Raw genomic sequence first — 18,139 nt, 5'->3', positions numbered from 1 at the left:
ATTCACCGGACTTTGAGTCCGGTGTTGACAAAGCTAGGCCCCAGATCGGATGAAACGTTAATCTCTTTCCCATTTCTCTGTGGATTTTCCACACACACATTATATATACATTATATATTTTATATATATATAATATAAGGATACTGCCTCTGGTGCAATTGTAGGAACCCATTGCCTCGAAGAAGAAAATAGACTATTCAGAGATCTTTTGGATTCTCCCCTAAAACTTTAATATTTTCCTCTCCTACCACCACCCTTTTTTATTAATTTTATTTCATTGCATTACACTTTACAGATTTTGGCAATAAATCTAAGGATAAACAATACCCAAATTTGTAACAAAGTAAATGGCAAATTCCGGCGTTCTCATTGATCACAAGCTGAATTTCCAAGGACACGTTCTAAATATATAAAAAAAAGTTTCAAAAACTGTTGGCATTCTTTCTAAGATCAGATATTATGTACCTGATCAGTATATTATGTACAGGGTGAAAGAAACTCTGCCCATTTGTTTCCGCCTCCGGACCTACGAATCCCTAACACGAATCCCGAGCACTGTCCACTCAGCAGTTTGATTGCCTCATTGCTTCTCAACGTTGTTTATGAATTCAATTGCTACCTTGGTCTTGTTGACTAGTAGCGGCTTTGATGGACCTCATGGTTGGCATATTGTTTGGGTGACATCGTCAGCGTATGTGATGTGTCTCCATGTTGGGGTAGGTCAGCTGTATATATGTTGAATAGTGGGAGAGAGGCAGCTTCCTTGTGGTACTTCACTTTTAACCCAATTAACTGCCGATATTGAACCTAGCAGTTCTGTTGTCTATAAAGCTGCAGAGAGTAGCAGTAAATCTCTGTGGGAGTCCTAGCTCAGATATCTTGTATATTAGGCTTGTGTGCCAAACTTTCTCTAAGGCTTTCGAGACGTCTCTAAGCACTATATTACACTGATCTTTTTTCGACATTGCGTTGGCTATATGCTCGTAGATCAGGGCTGTAGCTGTATGGGACCCTCTGCGGTTTCTAAACCCATGCTGCCTAGTGTTATACTTCTCTTCCTCTTCCATGCACTTCACTAATTTCTGATTATTTTTTTCGAATATTTTTGCCCGGTACTTCGAGGAGAGAAATTGGTCTGTAATTTTTAGTTTGAGTTGAGGGTTTCTTGGCTTGGGGATTAATCTGATTGTGACATTCTTGAAGTATGTGGGGAATAGTCCAGATGCAAGAGCTGCATTTATTATACATGTGTATTGATGGAGTGCAATCACTGGTAGGTTGAGTAATACCATTTGACTTATTCTGCTATTGCTCGGCGCCTTGTTCTTGAAACCTATAATTGTTTTATGGACCTCTACAATGGTTATGAGTTTCATAATGTTGTTAAGGTCTATTGTTTGCGCTGGAAGTAATGTTGCAGCTCTATTGTCGACTTAAGTTGTAATTTACCTTTCGTTGATGGGGCAAAAGTTTACATTTTCTTCCGGGTTTAGGATATGGATAAGAATTTGGGATGGGACGGGGGGGGGGGAGGGAAGGAAAAAGCTTGGGCTGATCTCTAATTTGCTTCTTGGGTGGAAAGGGAGGGATTAAAATTGGAAAGGGTGTAACCTCACGGTACAGGAAAGTGCCATTGTCTCTCTTGGTACAAATTATAAACCTGATACATTTTGAGTTCAGTTCCAGTGTTAGTTATCCATTTGGAACAATGCTGACCTTCAATAAAATAAGTCTGGAGGGCTTCTGTGCAAGGGTTAGGATGAGTTGGCCTAGGCATTTTTATACCGTTAATTTATACAGTTAATTTCAGTAACACGATCAACAACGCTCGGAATATTAAGTTCCTTTCTCATATTAAGTATCTTTGTGGTACGAGGGCACCCAAGGATTATCCTCAAGGCTTCATTCTGCAATTTTTCAAGCCCTCCAAGCTTTCTTTCAAGCATCAAAACAAGCAGAGGGTGCAGCATAATCCACTAAAGATCTGATGTATGCAAGGTACATCATTTTGACAATTCTGACATTGGCACCATAGCCTGAGTGATAACCTGCAACAGCCTTGAGAGCTCGGAGCCTCTCTTTATACTGACGACAGTCTGAATACAACAGGACCATACAGTGGCACCTCAAGGCCAAGGTATTTGAATCTGTTTACATAGTCAAGCTGGGAGCCATCAGACAGTTGCATCTTGCGAACAGCTCCTCCCTGTCTGGGTGGGCGCCGATTTAGTATCTTTGTTTTCTCTGCTGAGATGACTAAACCTAGCTAGGTCCTGACATGAGTCTAATACAGAGTTAAGAGTGTTCTGCGTGTTAGCATACCCAGTGGTGTGTATCATTATATCACCAGCATAGCTAATGATGTGGACGTTGGGTTTGCTCGGTATAGAGTTTAACAGCTTGTATATTAAGATATTAAATAAGGTAGGACTGAGGACACCTCCCTGCGGGGTACCTAGTTCGAAGTCTCTTGTTACACTCCTATGCCCCTGGAAAAGTACAGATGACTTCCTGTTGGATAAGTAACCTCTGATCCAATAAAGAAGCCGACCACCAATATTCATTCATGCAAGCTCACTCAAGATAACATGTAGACTTGCAATATCGAAGGCAGACTTGAGATCTAGGAAGGTGGTATATGACTTTTCAGTGTGCAGGGTAAGAAAGGTGGTGATGCAATGATGCACACTCCTTCCATGCATGAAGCCATATATCTGGGGGGATAGCATGGTTCTTATTCTATGGAGGAGACGGTTTAGGACCATTCTCTCGAATGTTTTGCAAATGCAGCTAGTAAGGGAAATTGGGCGGAAAGCATTCTCTTGATTTGGCTTGGGAATTGGAATGATTATACTGTTGGTCCAAGAGTTAGGAAGTTCCCCAGTAACATAGCTCATATTATACAGCTCAAGCAGGGGATTCCCTGGTACTAAAGGGAGCAGACGCAATATGTCATAAGTGATACCATCTTCACCGGGGGATGTGGCTTTACCTTTGTTTAGGGCCGCGAGTAATTCAAACTCGGTAAGTGGCACGTTGCATTCATCTTCCTTGTGGAGCATGAAGTCAACGAGCCTTTCTCGATCTCCGTAACCAGCATTTAATCTGAACTGTGTGTCTGGGGGAAGATTATTGAAGCTAGAGGTGGTTGCCCAAGCATCGACTAACTCGTTTGCTCTGTGTAGAGGGTGAGGGTGTGACACTTGGCCGATCTTATCGCCTTTAATTCTTTTAATATCCTTCCATGCCTGGCTGAGGAGGGGGAGGGGGGGGGGGTGAGAGTTGAGACTGTTAACAAAAGTTTCCCAGTTATCTTGCCTGAGCTCTGTCATGCGCTCCCTCGCCTTGGCTAGGGCTTTCTGAAAGAGCTTGAGCATTGCTGGCGTACGTGTTTCCCTATATGCAAGCCCAACTCGTCTGGCAGTGCGTTTCAAAGTACGCAGTTTGGGGTCATTGTAATAGGCATGGTGTTTATTACTTTTCATATCGTTCCGACTATTGGATGGTGCGGAGGGGCCGACCTAAAGGGTCAGCAAACATCTGAATGCTCTGTACTAGACCGTCGTTAAATGTCTGGACTGTGGAGGGATCATAAGTGCTGTACCACTCTGACACATGAGCAACAGTCTTCACGTCGAGCAGGAGGAACACTGAGCCGTTTGCGTTTAAAAGTCCCACCGGGCAGGATGGTATTTCCTATACATAGAGTAGTCAATCTAGGGTGATTGACAACAAATCTGTTACAATAGATGACGTGCACCAGACGTGAGAGACGTTGAAACCAACACCACAGAGGTCTAGAATGTCTCTCACAGAGGTCTAGAATGTCTAGAATGAACATGTGTGGGATCAAGGTCACCCACAATCTGCACATCTTGGTGACTCGTTAGTAGCGACAGGTTAGGAGAGAACACTTTTACATTTACCGTTTTCTTTAAGTTGGGAACTTTAGGACGGGCTGGATTGTTAGGGGGATGGGGGCGGGAGGGGAAGGGGGGATTGTTAGGGGGATGGGGGCGGGAGGGGAAGGGGGGATTGTTAGGGGGATGGGGGCGGGAGGGGAAGGGGGGGATTGTTAGGGGGATGGGGGCGGGAGGGGAAGGGGGGGATTGTCAGGGGGATGGGGGCGGGAGGGGAAGGGGGGATTGTCAGGGGGATGGGGGCGGGAGGGGAAGGGGGGATTGTTAGGGGGATGGGGGCGGGAGGGGAAGGGGGGGATTGTTAGGGGGATGGGGGCGGGAGGGGAAGGGGGGATTGTTAGGGGGATGGGGGCGGGAGGGGAAGGGGGGGATTGTTAGGGGGATGGGGGCGGGAGGGGAAGGTGAGGGATTGTTAGGGGGATGGGGGCGGGAGGGGAAGGGGGGGATTGTTAGGGGGATGGGGGCGGGAGGGGAAGGGGGGGATTGTTAGGGGGATGGGGGCGGGAGGGGAAGGGGGGATTGTTAGGGGGATGGGGGCGGGAGGGGAAGGGGGGATTGTTAGGGGGATGGGGGCGGGAAGGGGGGGGGGATTGTTAGGGGGATGGGGGCGGGAGGGGAAGGTGAGGGATTGTCAGGGGGATGGGGGCGGGAGGGGAAGGGGGGGATTGTTAGGGGGATGGGGGCGGGAGGGGAAGGGGGGATTGTTAGGGGGATGGGGGCGGGAGGGGAAGGGGGGATTGTTAGGGGGATGGGGGCGGGAGGGGAAGGGGGGATTGTTAGGGGGATGGGGGCGGGAAGGGGGGGGGGATTGTTAGGGGGATGGGGGCGGGAGGGGAAGGGGGGAATTATTAGGGGGGGGGGGTGGATGGGAACCTGGGGCACCAGGAGGTGAAGCAGGTAGATTAGCTCTCTATCAGAACAATGATATAAATAGACTGATAATACTTCTACAACGCAGCTCTGAGAACGACACAGTGTAGTCCCTGCCCCTAACTGCTCACATATACGCATGCGCGGCGCGGCGTCCAGGCGTGCTTGATGTAATGTAGGACCTTAATACTCTCATGACACCACCAAAGTTTGTCTCGTAGTAATGATGAGCAGGTTGGTCAACAGTAAACTACCACCCCTAGTATGGGGTGCATAATAAACTACCACGCCCAGTATGGGGTGCATAATAAACTACCACGCCCAGTATGGGGTGCATAATAAACTACCACGCCCAGTATGGGGTGCATAATAAACTACCACGCCCAGTATGGGGTGCATAATAAACTACCACGCCCAGTATGGGGTGCATAATAAACTACCACGCCCAGTATGGGGTGCATAATAAACTACCACGCCCAGTATGGGGTGCATAATAAACTACCACGCCCAGTATGGGGTGCATAATAAACTACCACTCTGAGAGAAACAGTCATGGATGTTCATTGATATGTGGCGTGAAATTATATTGTTGTGGCCCTCCAGGTGACACGGGACACGGATGTGGTACAGTGGCCCGTGTCAGTACACCCTGACCCAGGTACAGTGGCCCGTGTCAGTACACCCTGACCCAGGTACAGTGGCCCGTGTCAGTACACCCTGACCCAGGTACAGTGGCCCGTGTCAGTACACCCTGACCCAGGTACAGTGGCCCGTGTCAGTACACCCTGACCCAGGTACAGTGGCCCGTGTCAGTACACCCTGACCCAGGTACAGTGGCCCGTGTCAGTACACCCTGACCCAGGTACAGTGGCCCGTGTCAGTACACCCTGACCCAGGTACAGTGGCCCGTGTCAGTACACCCTGACCCAGGTACAGTGGCCCGTGTCAGTACACCCTGACCCCAGGTACAGTGGCCCGTGTCAGTACACCCTGACCCCAGGTACAGTGGCCCGTGTCAGTACACCCTGACCCAGGTACAGTGGCCCGTGTCAGTACACCCTGACCCAGGTACAGTGACCCGTGTCAGTACACCCTGACCCCAGGTACAGTAACCCGTGTCAGTACACCCTGACCCAGGTACAGTGGCCCGTGTCAGTACACCCTGACCCAGGTACAGTGGCCCGTGTCAGTACACCCTGACCCAGGTACAGTGACCCGTGTCAGTACACCCTGACCCCAGGTACAGTGGCCCGTGTCAGTATACCCTGACCCCAGGTACAGTGGCCCGTGTCAGTACACCCTGACCCAGGTACAGTGGCCCGTGTCAGTACACCCTGACCCAGGTACAGTGGCCCGTGTCAGTACACCCTGACCCAGGTACAGTGGCCCGTGTCAGTACACCCTGACCCAGGTACAGTGGCCCGTGTCAGTACACCCTGACCCAGGTACAGTGGCCCGTGTCAGTACACCCTGACCCAGGTACAGTGGCCCGTGTCAGTACACCCTGACCCAGGTACAGTGGCCCGTGTCAGTACACCCTGACCCCAGGTACAGTGGCCCGTGTCAGTACACCCTGACCCCAGGTACAGTGGCCCGTGTCAGTACACCCTGACCCCAGGTACAGTGGCCCGTGTCAGTACACCCTGACCCAGGTACAGTGGCCCGTGTCAGTACACCCTGACCCAGGTACAGTGGCCCGTGTCAGTACACCCTGACCCAGGTACAGTGGCCCGTGTCAGTACACCCTGACCCAGGTACAGTGGCCCGTGTCAGTACACCCTGACCCAGGTACAGTGGCCCGTGTCAGTACACCCTGACCCCAGGTACAGTGACCCGTGTCAGTACACCCTGACCCAGGTACAGTGGCCCGTGTCAGTACACCCTGACCCAGGTACAGTGGCCCGTGTCAGTACACCCTGACCCAGGTACAGTGACCCGTGTCAGTACACCCTGACCCAGGTACAGTGGCCCGTGTCAGTACACCCTGACCCCAGGTACAGTGACCCGTGTCAGTACACCCTGACCCCAGGTACAGTGACCCGTGTCAGTACACCCTGACCCAGGTACAGTGGCCCGTGTCAGTACACCCTGACCCAGGTACAGTGGCCCGTGTCAGTACACCCTGACCCAGGTACAGTGGCCCGTGTCAGTACACCCTGACCCAGGTACAGTGACCCGTGTCAGTACACCCTGACCCAGGTACAGTGGCCCGTGTCAGTACACCCTGACCCAGGTACAGTGGCCCGTGTCAGTACACCCTGACCCAGGTACAGTGGCCCGTGTCAGTACACCCTGACCCAGGTACAGTGGCCCGTGTCAGTACACCCTGACCCAGGTACAGTGGCCCGTGTCAGTACACCCTGACCCAGGTACAGTGGCCCGTGTCAGTACACCCTGACCCAGGTACAGTGGCCCGTGTCAGTACACCCTGACCCAGGTACAGTGGCCCGTGTCAGTACACCCTGACCCAGGTACAGTGGCCCGTGTCAGTACACCCTGACCCAGGTACAGTGGCCCGTGTCAGTACACCCTGACCCAGGTACAGTGGCCCGTGTCAGTACACCCTGACCCAGGTACAGTGGCCCGTGTCAGTACACCCTGACCCAGGTACAGTGGCCCGTGTCAGTACACCCTGACCCAGGTACAGTGGCCCGTGTCAGTACACCCTGACCCCAGGTACAGTGGCCCGTGTCAGTACACCCTGACCCAGGTACAGTGGCCCGTGTCAGTACACCCTGACCCAGGTACAGTGGCCCGTGTCAGTACACCCTGACCCAGGTACAGTGGCCCGTGTCAGTACACCCTGACCCAGGTACAGTGGCCCGTGTCAGTACACCCTGACCCAGGTACAGTGGCCCGTGTCAGTACACCCTGACCCCAGGTACAGTGGCCCGTGTCAGTACACCCTGACCCCAGGTACAGTGGCCCGTGTCAGTACACCCTGACCCAGGTACAGTGGCCCGTGTCAGTACACCCTGACCCAGGTACAGTGGCCCGTGTCAGTACACCCTGACCCAGGTACAGTGGCCCGTGTCAGTACACCCTGACCCCAGGTACAGTGACCCGTGTCAGTACACCCTGACCCCAGGTACAGTGACCCGTGTCAGTACACCCTGACCCAGGTACAGTGACCCGTGTCAGTACACCCTGACCCAGGTACAGTGGCCCGTGTCAGTACACCCTGACCCCAGGTACAGTGGCCCGTGTCAGTACACCCTGACCCAGGTACAGTGGCCCGTGTCAGTACACCCTGACCCAGGTACAGTGGCCCGTGTCAGTACACCCTGACCCAGGTACAGTGGCCCGTGTCAGTACACCCTGACCCAGGTACAGTGGCCCGTGTCAGTACACCCTGACCCAGGTACAGTGGCCCGTGTCAGTACACCCTGACCCAGGTACAGTGGCCCGTGTCAGTACACCCTGACCCCAGGTACAGTGGCCCGTGTCAGTACACCCTGACCCCAGGTACACTGGCCCGTGTCAGTACACCCTTACCGAGGTACAGTGACCCGTGTCAGTACACCCTGACCCAGGTACAGTGACCCGTATCAATACACCCCGACCCAGGTACAGTGGCCCGTGTCAGTACACCCTGACCCAGGTACAGTGACCCGTGTCAGTACACCCTGACCCAGGTACAGTGGCCCGTGTCAGTACACCCTGACCCCAGGTACAGTGACCCGTGTCAGTACACCCTGACCCAGGTACAGTGACCCGTGTCAGTACACCCTGACCCAGGTACAGTGACCCGTGTCAGTACACCCTGACCCCAGGTACAGTGACCCGTGTCGGTATACCCTGACCCAGGTACAGTGACCCGTGTCAGTACACCCTGACCCAGGTACAGTGACCCGTGTCAGTACACCCTGACCCAGGTACAGTGACCCGTGTCAGTACACCCTGACCCCAGGTACAGTGACCCGTGCCGGTATACCCTGACCCAGGTACAGTGACCCGTGTCAGTACACCCTGACCCAGGTACAGTGACCCGTGTCAGTACACCCTGACCCAGGTACAGTGACCCGTGTCAGTACACCCTGACCCCAGGTACAGTGACCCGTATCAATACACCCTGACCCCAGGTACAGTGACCCGTATCAATACACCCTGACCCAGGTACAGTGACCCGTATCAATACACCCTGACCCAGGTACAGTGGCCCGTGTTGCCATTACACATTACAGCAAGATGGCGGGTGTTGGGTGAGACAATAAACTCATCCAGAGAACAATGAGAGCCTCTGGCGGCCGCTGGACGCGTCCTGATAAACACCCGCGCTGCCATTGGCTGGCGGCCCTGTCACACAGCTGCCGTAATATCTACACTGTTTCTCTAATTGGCTGTGGTGGTGAAGGTTGAGTGCCGGTGGCGGCGTGGCGGCGCCCGACGGTCACAGTGCGAGGGTCAAGAGTGCCTGGGGGATTCCTCCTTTACCAGGGGGAGGGGGGCACGTGACTCAGGGACACACGCCTGCACCAACCCTCATACTCGTGTGTGTGTGTGTGTGTGTGTGTGTGTGTGTGTGTGTGTGTGTGTGTGTGTGTGTACTCACCTAGTTAGGCTTGCGGGGGTTGAGCTCTGCTCTTTCGGCCCACCTCTCAACTGTCAATCAATTGTTACTAACTATATATTTTTTTCCCCACCACACACACACCAGGAAGCAGCCCGTGACAGCTGACTAACTCCCAGGTACCTATTTACTGGTAGGTAACAGGGGCATTAGGGTGAAAGAAACTCTGCCCATTAATTGTTTCTCGCCGGCGCCCGGAATTGAACCCGGGACCACAGGATCATACGTCCAGCGTGCTGTCCGCTCAGCCACCGGCCCCCTGTGGGCCTTGTGTGTATGTATGTGTGTGTGTGTATGTATGTGTATGTGTGTGTCTGTCTGTCTGTACTCACCTAGTTGTGCTTGCGGAGTTGAGCTCTGGCTCTTTGGTCCCGCCTCTCAACTGTCAATCAACTGGTGTAAAGATTCCTGAGCCTACTGGGCTCTATCATATCTACATTTGAAACTGTGTATGGAGTCAGCCTCCACCACATCACTGCCTAATGCATTTCACCTGTTAACTACTCTGAAAAAGTTCTTTCTAACGTCCATGTGGATCATTTGGGTATTCAGTCTCCACCTGTGTCCCATTATTCTCATACCACCCGTATTAAGAAGTTTATCTTTATCTACCCTGTAAATTCCTCTGAGAATTTTGTAAGTAGTGATCATGTCTCCCCTTACTCTTCTGTCTTCCAGTGTCGTGAGGTGCATTTCACGCAGCCTTTCCTCTTAACTCATGCCTCTTAGTTCTAGTGGTATACCTCTGAACTTTTTTCCAGCTTCATCTTGTGCTTGCTACATAGCCTTCCCGGCTTGGTACCTTCTTTGATAAATACTTACTTGTGCTTGACAAGGTACGGGCTCCATGCTGGGATTGTATACTCCAAGATTGGTTTTGAATGATTCCTTGCACTGGTTTCTGCAGGCTGTTCTGATGTTAACCAGCCTTGCATACTCCGCAGATATTATTCTTTTTATGTGGGCTTCAGGAGACAGGTTTGGTGTGATATCAACTCCTAGATCTTTCTCTCTGACCGTTTCATGAAGTATTTCATCTCCTATTCTGTATCCTGTGTCCACCACCTAGTTTCATTACCTTACATTTACTCGGGTTGAACTTTAGTAGCCATAGTAGTCTGTGTGTGTGTGTGTCTCTCTCTCTCTCTCTCTCTCTCTCTCTCTCTCTCTCTCTCTCTCTCTCTCTCTCTCTCTCTCTCTCTCTCTCTCTCTCTCTCTCTTTCTCTCTCTCTCTCTCTCTCTTTCTCTCTCTCTCTCTCTCTCTCTTTCTATATATATATATATATATATATATATATATATATATATAATGTGTATATATGTGTATTAATTTGCTGCTTATTAACTTACTTCAAGTTGTTATGTGCGTTTGTAAACTTTGGCAGTTACTAAGTGCGCGAAAGCAGCGATAAAGATGGAAGTGGCGGGCGGCGGGGCGAGGCGGCGGGTCCGGGAGAGTACATAAGGGCGGCGAGGCGGGCCCCGGGCCTCAGTCACCCGTCACCCCTCCGTCACAACACCGTCTCCTACACCACCGCCATGTCCGTCGCCGGCACTTACGTCCTCACATCAAACGAGAATTATTTGGAATGGCTGACCGCCCTGGGTGAGTGACCTGGAGACCGTAACTGTTGGGCACACTAACACCTTAAGGGGGAAGTTCATCCGCATGTGTAGTCAGGTCCGGTGTGGGGTGACATATGTGTAGTCTTATGTGAGGATTTGTGGTGTCCCGCTGCAGGTGTTCCGGCGGAGAGAGTGACCAGGATGGTGGCCGTGAAGCCCAAGGTGGTGGTGAGCGTGACCGGGTCAGAGGTGGTGGTGAAGACGGAGGCCGGGGACAAGAGCTTCACCAACACCATCAATCTGGGCAAGGACTCCAAGGCTGAACTTCCTGGCGGCATCGAATATGTTGTTAGTAATGTGTTATGTTCTTAACTCTTAGTTTCTGAGCGGGGAGAAAAACGCAAGCCAGTATGGGGGGACTTATTCATTAAATAGTGTAAAGATAATAACTGCAGTACCATAATATAATCGATGCCAAAGTTACTATAACACGAAGTCTATAACATAACTCAGTAGCTAGAGCGGTACTGCAAGTCAATTTAAAGAGAATAAACAGTAGCACATTAGATGCATAGTGCCAGTTAGCTAGATAATGCAATGTTGCCCGTGGCCACTGACGCCCCAGCCCGTGGGCACTGACGCCCCCAGACCGTGGGCACTGACGCCCCCAGACCGTGGCCACTGACGCCCCCAGACCGTGGCCACTGACGCCCCCAGACCGTGGCTACTGACGCCCCCAGACCGTGGCCACTGACGCCCCCAGACCGTGGCCACTGACGCCCCCCAGACAGCGGCCACTGACGCCCCCAGACCGTGGCCACTGACGCCCCCAGACCGTGGCCACTGACGCCCCCAGACCGTGGCCACTGACGCCCCCAGACCGTGGCCACTGACGCCCCCAGACCGTGGCCACTGACGCCCCCCAGACAGCGGCCACTGACGACCCCCAGACAGTGGCCACTGACGCCCCCAGACAGCGGCCACTGACGCCCCCCAGACAGCGGCCACTGACGCCCCCCAGACAGTGGCCACTGACGCCCCCAGACAGCGGCCACTGTCGCCCCCCAGACAGTGGCCACTGACGCCCCCAGACAGCGGCCACTGACGCCCCCAGACCGTGGCCACTGACGCCCCCCAGACAGTGGCCACTGACGCCCCCCAGACAGTAGCCACTGACGCCCCCAGACAGCGGCCACTGTCGCCCCCCAGACAGTGGCCACTGACGCCCCCCAGACAGCGGCCACTGTCGCCCCCCAGACAGTGGCCACTGACGCCCCCCAGACAGTGGCCACTGACGCCCCCAGACAGTGGCCACTGACGCCCCCAGACAGTGGCCACTGACGCCCCCAGACAGTGGCCACTGACGCCCCCAGACAGTGGCCACTGACGCCCCCCAGACAGTGGACACTGACGCCCCCAGCCCGTGGGCACTGACGCCCCCAGACCGCGGGCACTGACGCCCCCAGACCGTGGCCACTGACGCCCCCAGCCCGCGGGCACTGACGCCCCCAGACCGTGGCCACTGACGCCCCCAGACCGTGGCCACTGACGCCCCCAGACAGTGGCCACTGACGCCCCCAGACCGCGGGCACTGACGCCCCCAGACCGTGGCCACTGACGCCCCCAGCCCGCAGGCACTGACGTCCCCAGACCGCGGGCACTGACGCCCCCAGACCGTGGCCACTGACGCCCCCAGACCGTGGGCACTGACGCCCCCAGGCCGTGGGCACTGACGCCCCCAGACCGTGGGCACTGACGCCCCCAGCCCGCGGTCACTGACGCCCCCAGACCGTGGCCACTGACGCCCCCAGACCGTGGGTACTGACGCCCCCAGACCGTGGGCACTGACGCCCCCAGACCGTGGGCACTGACGCCCCCAGCCCGCGGCCACTGACGCCCCCAGACCGTGGCCACTGACGCCCCCAGACCGTGGGCACTGACGCCCCCAGCCCGCGGGCACTGACACCCTCAGACCGTGGGCACTGACGCCCCCAGACCGTGGGCACTGACGCCCCCAGCCCGCGGCCACTGACGCCCCCAGACCGTGGCCACTGACGCCCCCAGACCGTGGGCACTGACGCCCCCAGCCCGCGGGGACAGGTAGCCGCGTGAAGAGTGCCACTGTGGCTGAGCATGTCTCCTGGTGTTGTCCTCCTACAGGTGAACTTGTCGTTGTCCGGGTCCAAGCTGGAGGGCACCTGGAACTTGGGAGACAAGTCTGGCACCGCTCTGGTCGAGTTTACTGCCTCTGGTGCCACACAGGTAGGTGTGTGTGTGTGTGTGTGTGTGTGTGTGTGTGTGTGTCTGTGTGTGTGTGTGTGTACTCACCTAGTTGTGCTTGCGGGGGTTGAGTTCTGTCTCTTTGGTCCTGCCTCTCAACCGTCAATCAACAGGTGTACAGGTTCCTGAGCCTACTGGGCTCTATCATATCTACACTTAAAACTGTGTATGGAGTCAGCCTCCACCACATCACTGCCTAATGCATTCCATTTGTCAACCACTCTGACACTGAAAAAGTTCTTTCTAATATCTCTGTGGCTCATTTGGGAACTCAGTTTCCACCTGTGTCCCATAGTGCGTGTGCCCCTGGTGTTAAATAGCCTGTCTTTATCTACCCTATCAATTCCCTTGAAAATCTTGAATGTGGTGATCATTTCTCCCCTAACTTTTCTGTCTTCCAGCGAAGTGAAGTTTAATTCCCGTAGTCTCTCCTCATAGCCCATACCTCTCAGCTCGGGTACTAGTCTGGTGGCAAACCTTTGAACCTTTTCCAGTTTAGTCTTATTCTTGACTAGATATGGACTCCATGCTGGGGCTGCATACTCCAAGATTGGCCTGACATATGTGGTATACAAAGTTCTGAATGATTCCTTACACAAATTTCTAAATGCAGTTCTTATGTTGGCCAGCCTGGCATATGCCGCTGATGTTATCCTCTTGATATGGGCTGCAGGGGACAGGTCTGGCGTGATATCAACCCCCAAGTCTTTTTCTCTCTCTTTGGCTCTTGAAGAATTTCATCTCCCAGGTGATACCTTGTATCTGGCCTCGTGCTCCCTACACCTATCTTCATTACATTACATTTGCTTGGGTTAAACTCTAACAACCATTTATTCGACCATTCCTTCAGCTTATCTAGGTCTTCTTGAAGCCTCAAGCAGTCCTCTGTCTTAATCCTTCTCATAATTTTGGCATCGTCAGCAAACATTGAGAGAAATGAATCTATACCCTTCGAGAGATCATTTACATATATCAGAAACAAGATAGGACCGAGTACAGAGCCCTGTGGGACTCCATTGGTGACTTCACGCCAATCGGAGGTCTCACCCCTCACCGTAACTCTCTGCTTCCTATTGCTCAGGTACTCCCTTATCCACTGGAGCACCTTACCAGCTACACCTGCCTGTCTCTCCAGCTTATGTACCAGCCTCTTATGCGGTACTGTGTCAAAGGCTTTCCGACAATCCAAGAAAATGCAGTCCGCCCAGCCTTCTCTTTCTTGGTTAATCTTTGTCACCTGGTCGTAGAATTCTATTAAGCCAGTAAGGCAAGATTTACCCTCCCTGAACCCATGTTGGCGATTTGTCAGGAAGTCCCTTCTCTCCAGATGTGCTACCAGGTTTTCTCTCATGCTCTTCTTAATCACCTTGCATGGTATACAAGTCAAGGACACTGGCCTGTCACCCTTTTTGTATATTGGGACCACATTCGCCGTCTTCCATATTTCTGGTAGGTCTCCCGTCTCCAGTGACCTACTATACACTATGGAGAGTGGCAAGCAAAGTGCCTCTGCACACTCTTTCAGTACCCATGGCGAGATCCCGTCTGGACCAACAGCCTTTCTAACATCCAGATCCAGCAGGTGTCTCTTGATCTCCTCTCTCGTAATTTCGAACCCTTCCAAGGCCGCCTGGTCTACTTCCCTTTCTCCTAGCACAGTGACCTCACCTTGTTCTATTGTGTTCACACCCTGTTCACACCTTGTCCTTGTTCTCACACCTTGTTCTATTGTGAAGACCTCCTGGAACCTCTTGTTGAGTTCTTCACACACCTCTTTGTCATTCTCTGTATACCTGTCCTCGCCTGCTTTAAGTTTCATTACCTGTTCTTTCACTGTTGTTTTCCTCCTGATGTGACTGTGGAGTAGCTTTGGTTCGGTCTTGGCTTTGTTTGCTATATCATTTTTATAACTTTTCTCTGGTTCTCTTCTCATCCTAACATACTCTTTCCTGGTTCTCTGGTATCTCTCTCTCTGCTTTCTGGTGTTCTGTTATTCCGGAAGTTCCTCCACGCCCTTTTGTTCAGTACCTTTGCTTCCATACATGCCCTATTATACCATGGATTCTACTGTTGGTTCTCGGATTTTTCCCTTTGGGCCGGGATGAACCTGTTTACTGCCCCCTGACACTTTTAGATGACATAGTCCATCATATCTTGTACAGACTTAGCTCTGAGGTCTGTGTCCCAAGGTATTTCCCTTAGGAAACTTCTCATCTCATAATTCCCTTTTCGGTATGCTAGTCTTTTGTTTCCATGTTCTTTTGGGGGGAAGATAATTCCTAGTTCTACCAGGTACTCAAAGTTCAATACACTGTGGTCACTCATTCCCAAGGGTGCTTTCATCTTATCTTCCCTTATATCCCACTCATTTAGAGTAAATATCAGATCGAGCATAGCTGGTTCATCTTCTCCTCTCATTCTCGTTGGTTCTTTGATGTGCTGGCTTAGAAAGTTTCTTGTTGCCACGTCCAGCAGCTTAGCTCTCCATGTTTCTGGTCCTCCATGCGGGTCTCTGTTCTCCCAATCTATCTTCCCATGGTTGAAGTCTCCCATAATTAGTAGTCCAGATCCATTCCTATTAGCAACAGAAGCTGCTCTCTCTATTATGTTAATGGTGGCTATGTTGTTTCTATCATATTCCTGTCTAGGTCTTCTGTCATTTGGTGGTGGATTATATATGACTACGACTATAATTTTTTGTCCTCCACTTGTTATGGTACCTGTTATGTAGTCACTGAAACCTTCACAGCCCTGAATAACCATCTCCTCAAAATCCCAGCCTTTTCTTACCAGCAGAGCTACACCACCACCACCACCTCTTCCTTCTCTCTCTTTGTATTCTTCTCTATCTTTGTAATGGGTGTCTATTCACCTAGTTGTGCTTGCGGGGGTTGAGGTCTGCTCTTTCGGTCCGCCTCTCAACTGTTAATCAATCAACTGTTACTAATTACTATTTTTTACACACACACACACACACACACACACACACACACACACACACACACACACGGAATTAAACCTCACGTCACTGGGAGACAAGTTAGGGGGACATGATCACCACATACAAGATTCTCAGAGGAATTGATAGGGTAGATAGAGACAGACTATTTAACACCGGGAGCACACGCACTAGGGGACACAGGTGGAAATTGAGTGCCCAAATGAGACATTAGAAAGAATTTTTTCAGTGTCAGAGTAGTAGACAAATGGAATGCATTAGGAAGTGATGTGGTGGAGGTTGACTCCATACACAGCTTCAAGTGTAGATATGATAGAGCCCAGTAGGCTCAGGAACCTGTACATTAGTTGATTGACAGTTGAGAGGCGGGACCAAAGAGTCGGAGCTCGACCCCCGCAAGCACAACTAGGTAAGTACACACACCCCAGGAAGCAGCCCATAACAGCTGTCTAACTCCCAGGTACCTATTTACTGCTAGGTAACAAGGGCATCTGGGTGAAAGAAACTCTGCCCATTTGTCTCTGCCGGCGTTCCGGTTGACATGATTACGAGTCCCGCGCGCTGTCCACTCAGCTACCAGACCCCTAGACATACAGTGTGTGTGTGTGTGTGTGTGTGTGTGTGTGTGTGTGTGTGTGTGTGTGTGTGTGTGTGTGTGTGTGTGTGTGTGTGTGTGTGTGTGTGTGTACTTATGTTTTATATTTATGTTTGAAACATTTCAATATTATTTCGTAACATTCCCCTTCACTTACTAACATTTGAGAACATTTTGCTCTTAATCATCCCGTAAGCCTTTGTGTCAGCACATGTTAAAGCCTCAACAGTATCCTAATGTTGCACCTCAGAGTATAGGTACCTGGGACCCCACTAGGTGCAGGGAGAACTTCACTGTACACCGTCACCCCGCCCACGATCACCACACTGTACTCTTCTCTCATTTCAGACGGTAGTTCTTGGTGACATCACAGCCAAGAGGGTGTACAGTCGCCAGTAATGATGTCACAGCCAAGAGGGTGTACACTGTCAACAACACTAGTGTCCACGCCCACCACCAGGTGTCCTGTGTGTGTCCACGCCCACCACCAGGTGTCCTGTGTGTGTCCACGCCCACCACCAGGTGTCCTGTGTGTGTCCACGCCCACGAGGACCCGAGGAGCCTGCAGGGAACCAAGTCACAAACACTAATGTCATCGTGTATCTCCTCTTCTACTTATACCATTCTAAAATAGCTTTTAATTATAAATATAAAATGATATATTAAAATATTTACTAAAGTATTGATTTATTTCCTTCCAGTCGATAAATGCTGATAAACAATAAATAAAATAAATTAGTTTAATTAGGTAAAGTTACATACATATAGAGTTACAAGCAGAATGTTGGATTTAAAGAGAGTTAATATATACTATGCCTTAAGCCTCCAATACGCACAGCGTTTCGGGCAATATGTGGGAAAAAAAACTTAAAAAGTAAGACTTAATGACTAATTGAGATCAAAAGCATGAATTAAACTGAAGTAGAAGAAAGAATGACAATAATTACATGTTGAGTTAGCAGCAGCAATGCAACAGAGGAGTACAAAGTAATTTAGAATAAATAAACAAACGAACTACAATCTTCTAAGTTTATACATGGCCGATATCAGCAGTTTTACAAGTCAATCATTAATGTTTGATAATAGCAAAACTTAGGTTGACATTTTGGAGGTAAAACAGGTTACATGGAGTTGAGTAGGTAGTACTTAGTTTTTCTCTTAAACTAATTGAGAGAGCGGGCAGTCTTTGACGTGATTGGGAAGGTCATTCCACATTTTGGGACCCTTGATTTGCATAGTGTTTCTAGTTTGGTTAAGTCGCACTCTTGAAATATCAAATTGATATTTATTTCTAGTGTGGTGCCCATGGGTTCTGTAACAACCCTCTAGGAGCGCTTAATAATGTGTTGAGTTATCTACATTTGAGCGTCTACCTCGTC

The 18,139-nt window shown here is 51.5% G+C and overlaps 1 protein-coding gene across 1 annotated transcript; it reads left to right on the top strand.

Moving 5' to 3' along the window:
• The first annotated feature begins 10,808 nt into the window (after positions 1–10,808).
• Positions 10,809–17,439, top strand: LOC123764048 (fatty acid binding protein 1-B.1). The gene is made up of 4 exons (XM_045751534.2): positions 10,809–10,966; positions 11,102–11,274; positions 13,087–13,188; positions 17,109–17,439. Exons 1-4 carry the CDS (start codon positions 10,900–10,902, stop codon positions 17,157–17,159), a joined length of 393 nt encoding a protein of 130 aa, XP_045607490.1. The 5' UTR covers positions 10,809–10,899; the 3' UTR covers positions 17,160–17,439.
• Positions 17,440–18,139: the final 700 nt, after the last annotated feature.

This window comes from Procambarus clarkii, chromosome 23 (genome assembly GCF_040958095.1).
Source record: "Procambarus clarkii isolate CNS0578487 chromosome 23, FALCON_Pclarkii_2.0, whole genome shotgun sequence".
NCBI classification, from domain to species: domain Eukaryota; kingdom Metazoa; phylum Arthropoda; class Malacostraca; order Decapoda; family Cambaridae; genus Procambarus; species Procambarus clarkii.
The sequence above is the reverse complement of the archived record's forward strand: the minus strand, read 5'-3'. Positions and strand labels throughout refer to the sequence as shown.

Coding starts and splice junctions, on each gene's coding strand:
- LOC123764048 (XM_045751534.2), top strand. CDS start 10,900: ATGTCCGTCGCCGGCACTTACGTCCTCACATCAAACGAGAATTATTTG. Junction 10,967..11,101: donor GGAATGGCTGACCGCCCTGG/GTGAGTGACCTG, acceptor GTCCCGCTGCAG/GTGTTCCGGCGGAGAGAGTG. Junction 13,189..17,108: donor CTGCCTCTGGTGCCACACAG/GTAGGTGTGTGT, acceptor CTCTCATTTCAG/ACGGTAGTTCTTGGTGACAT.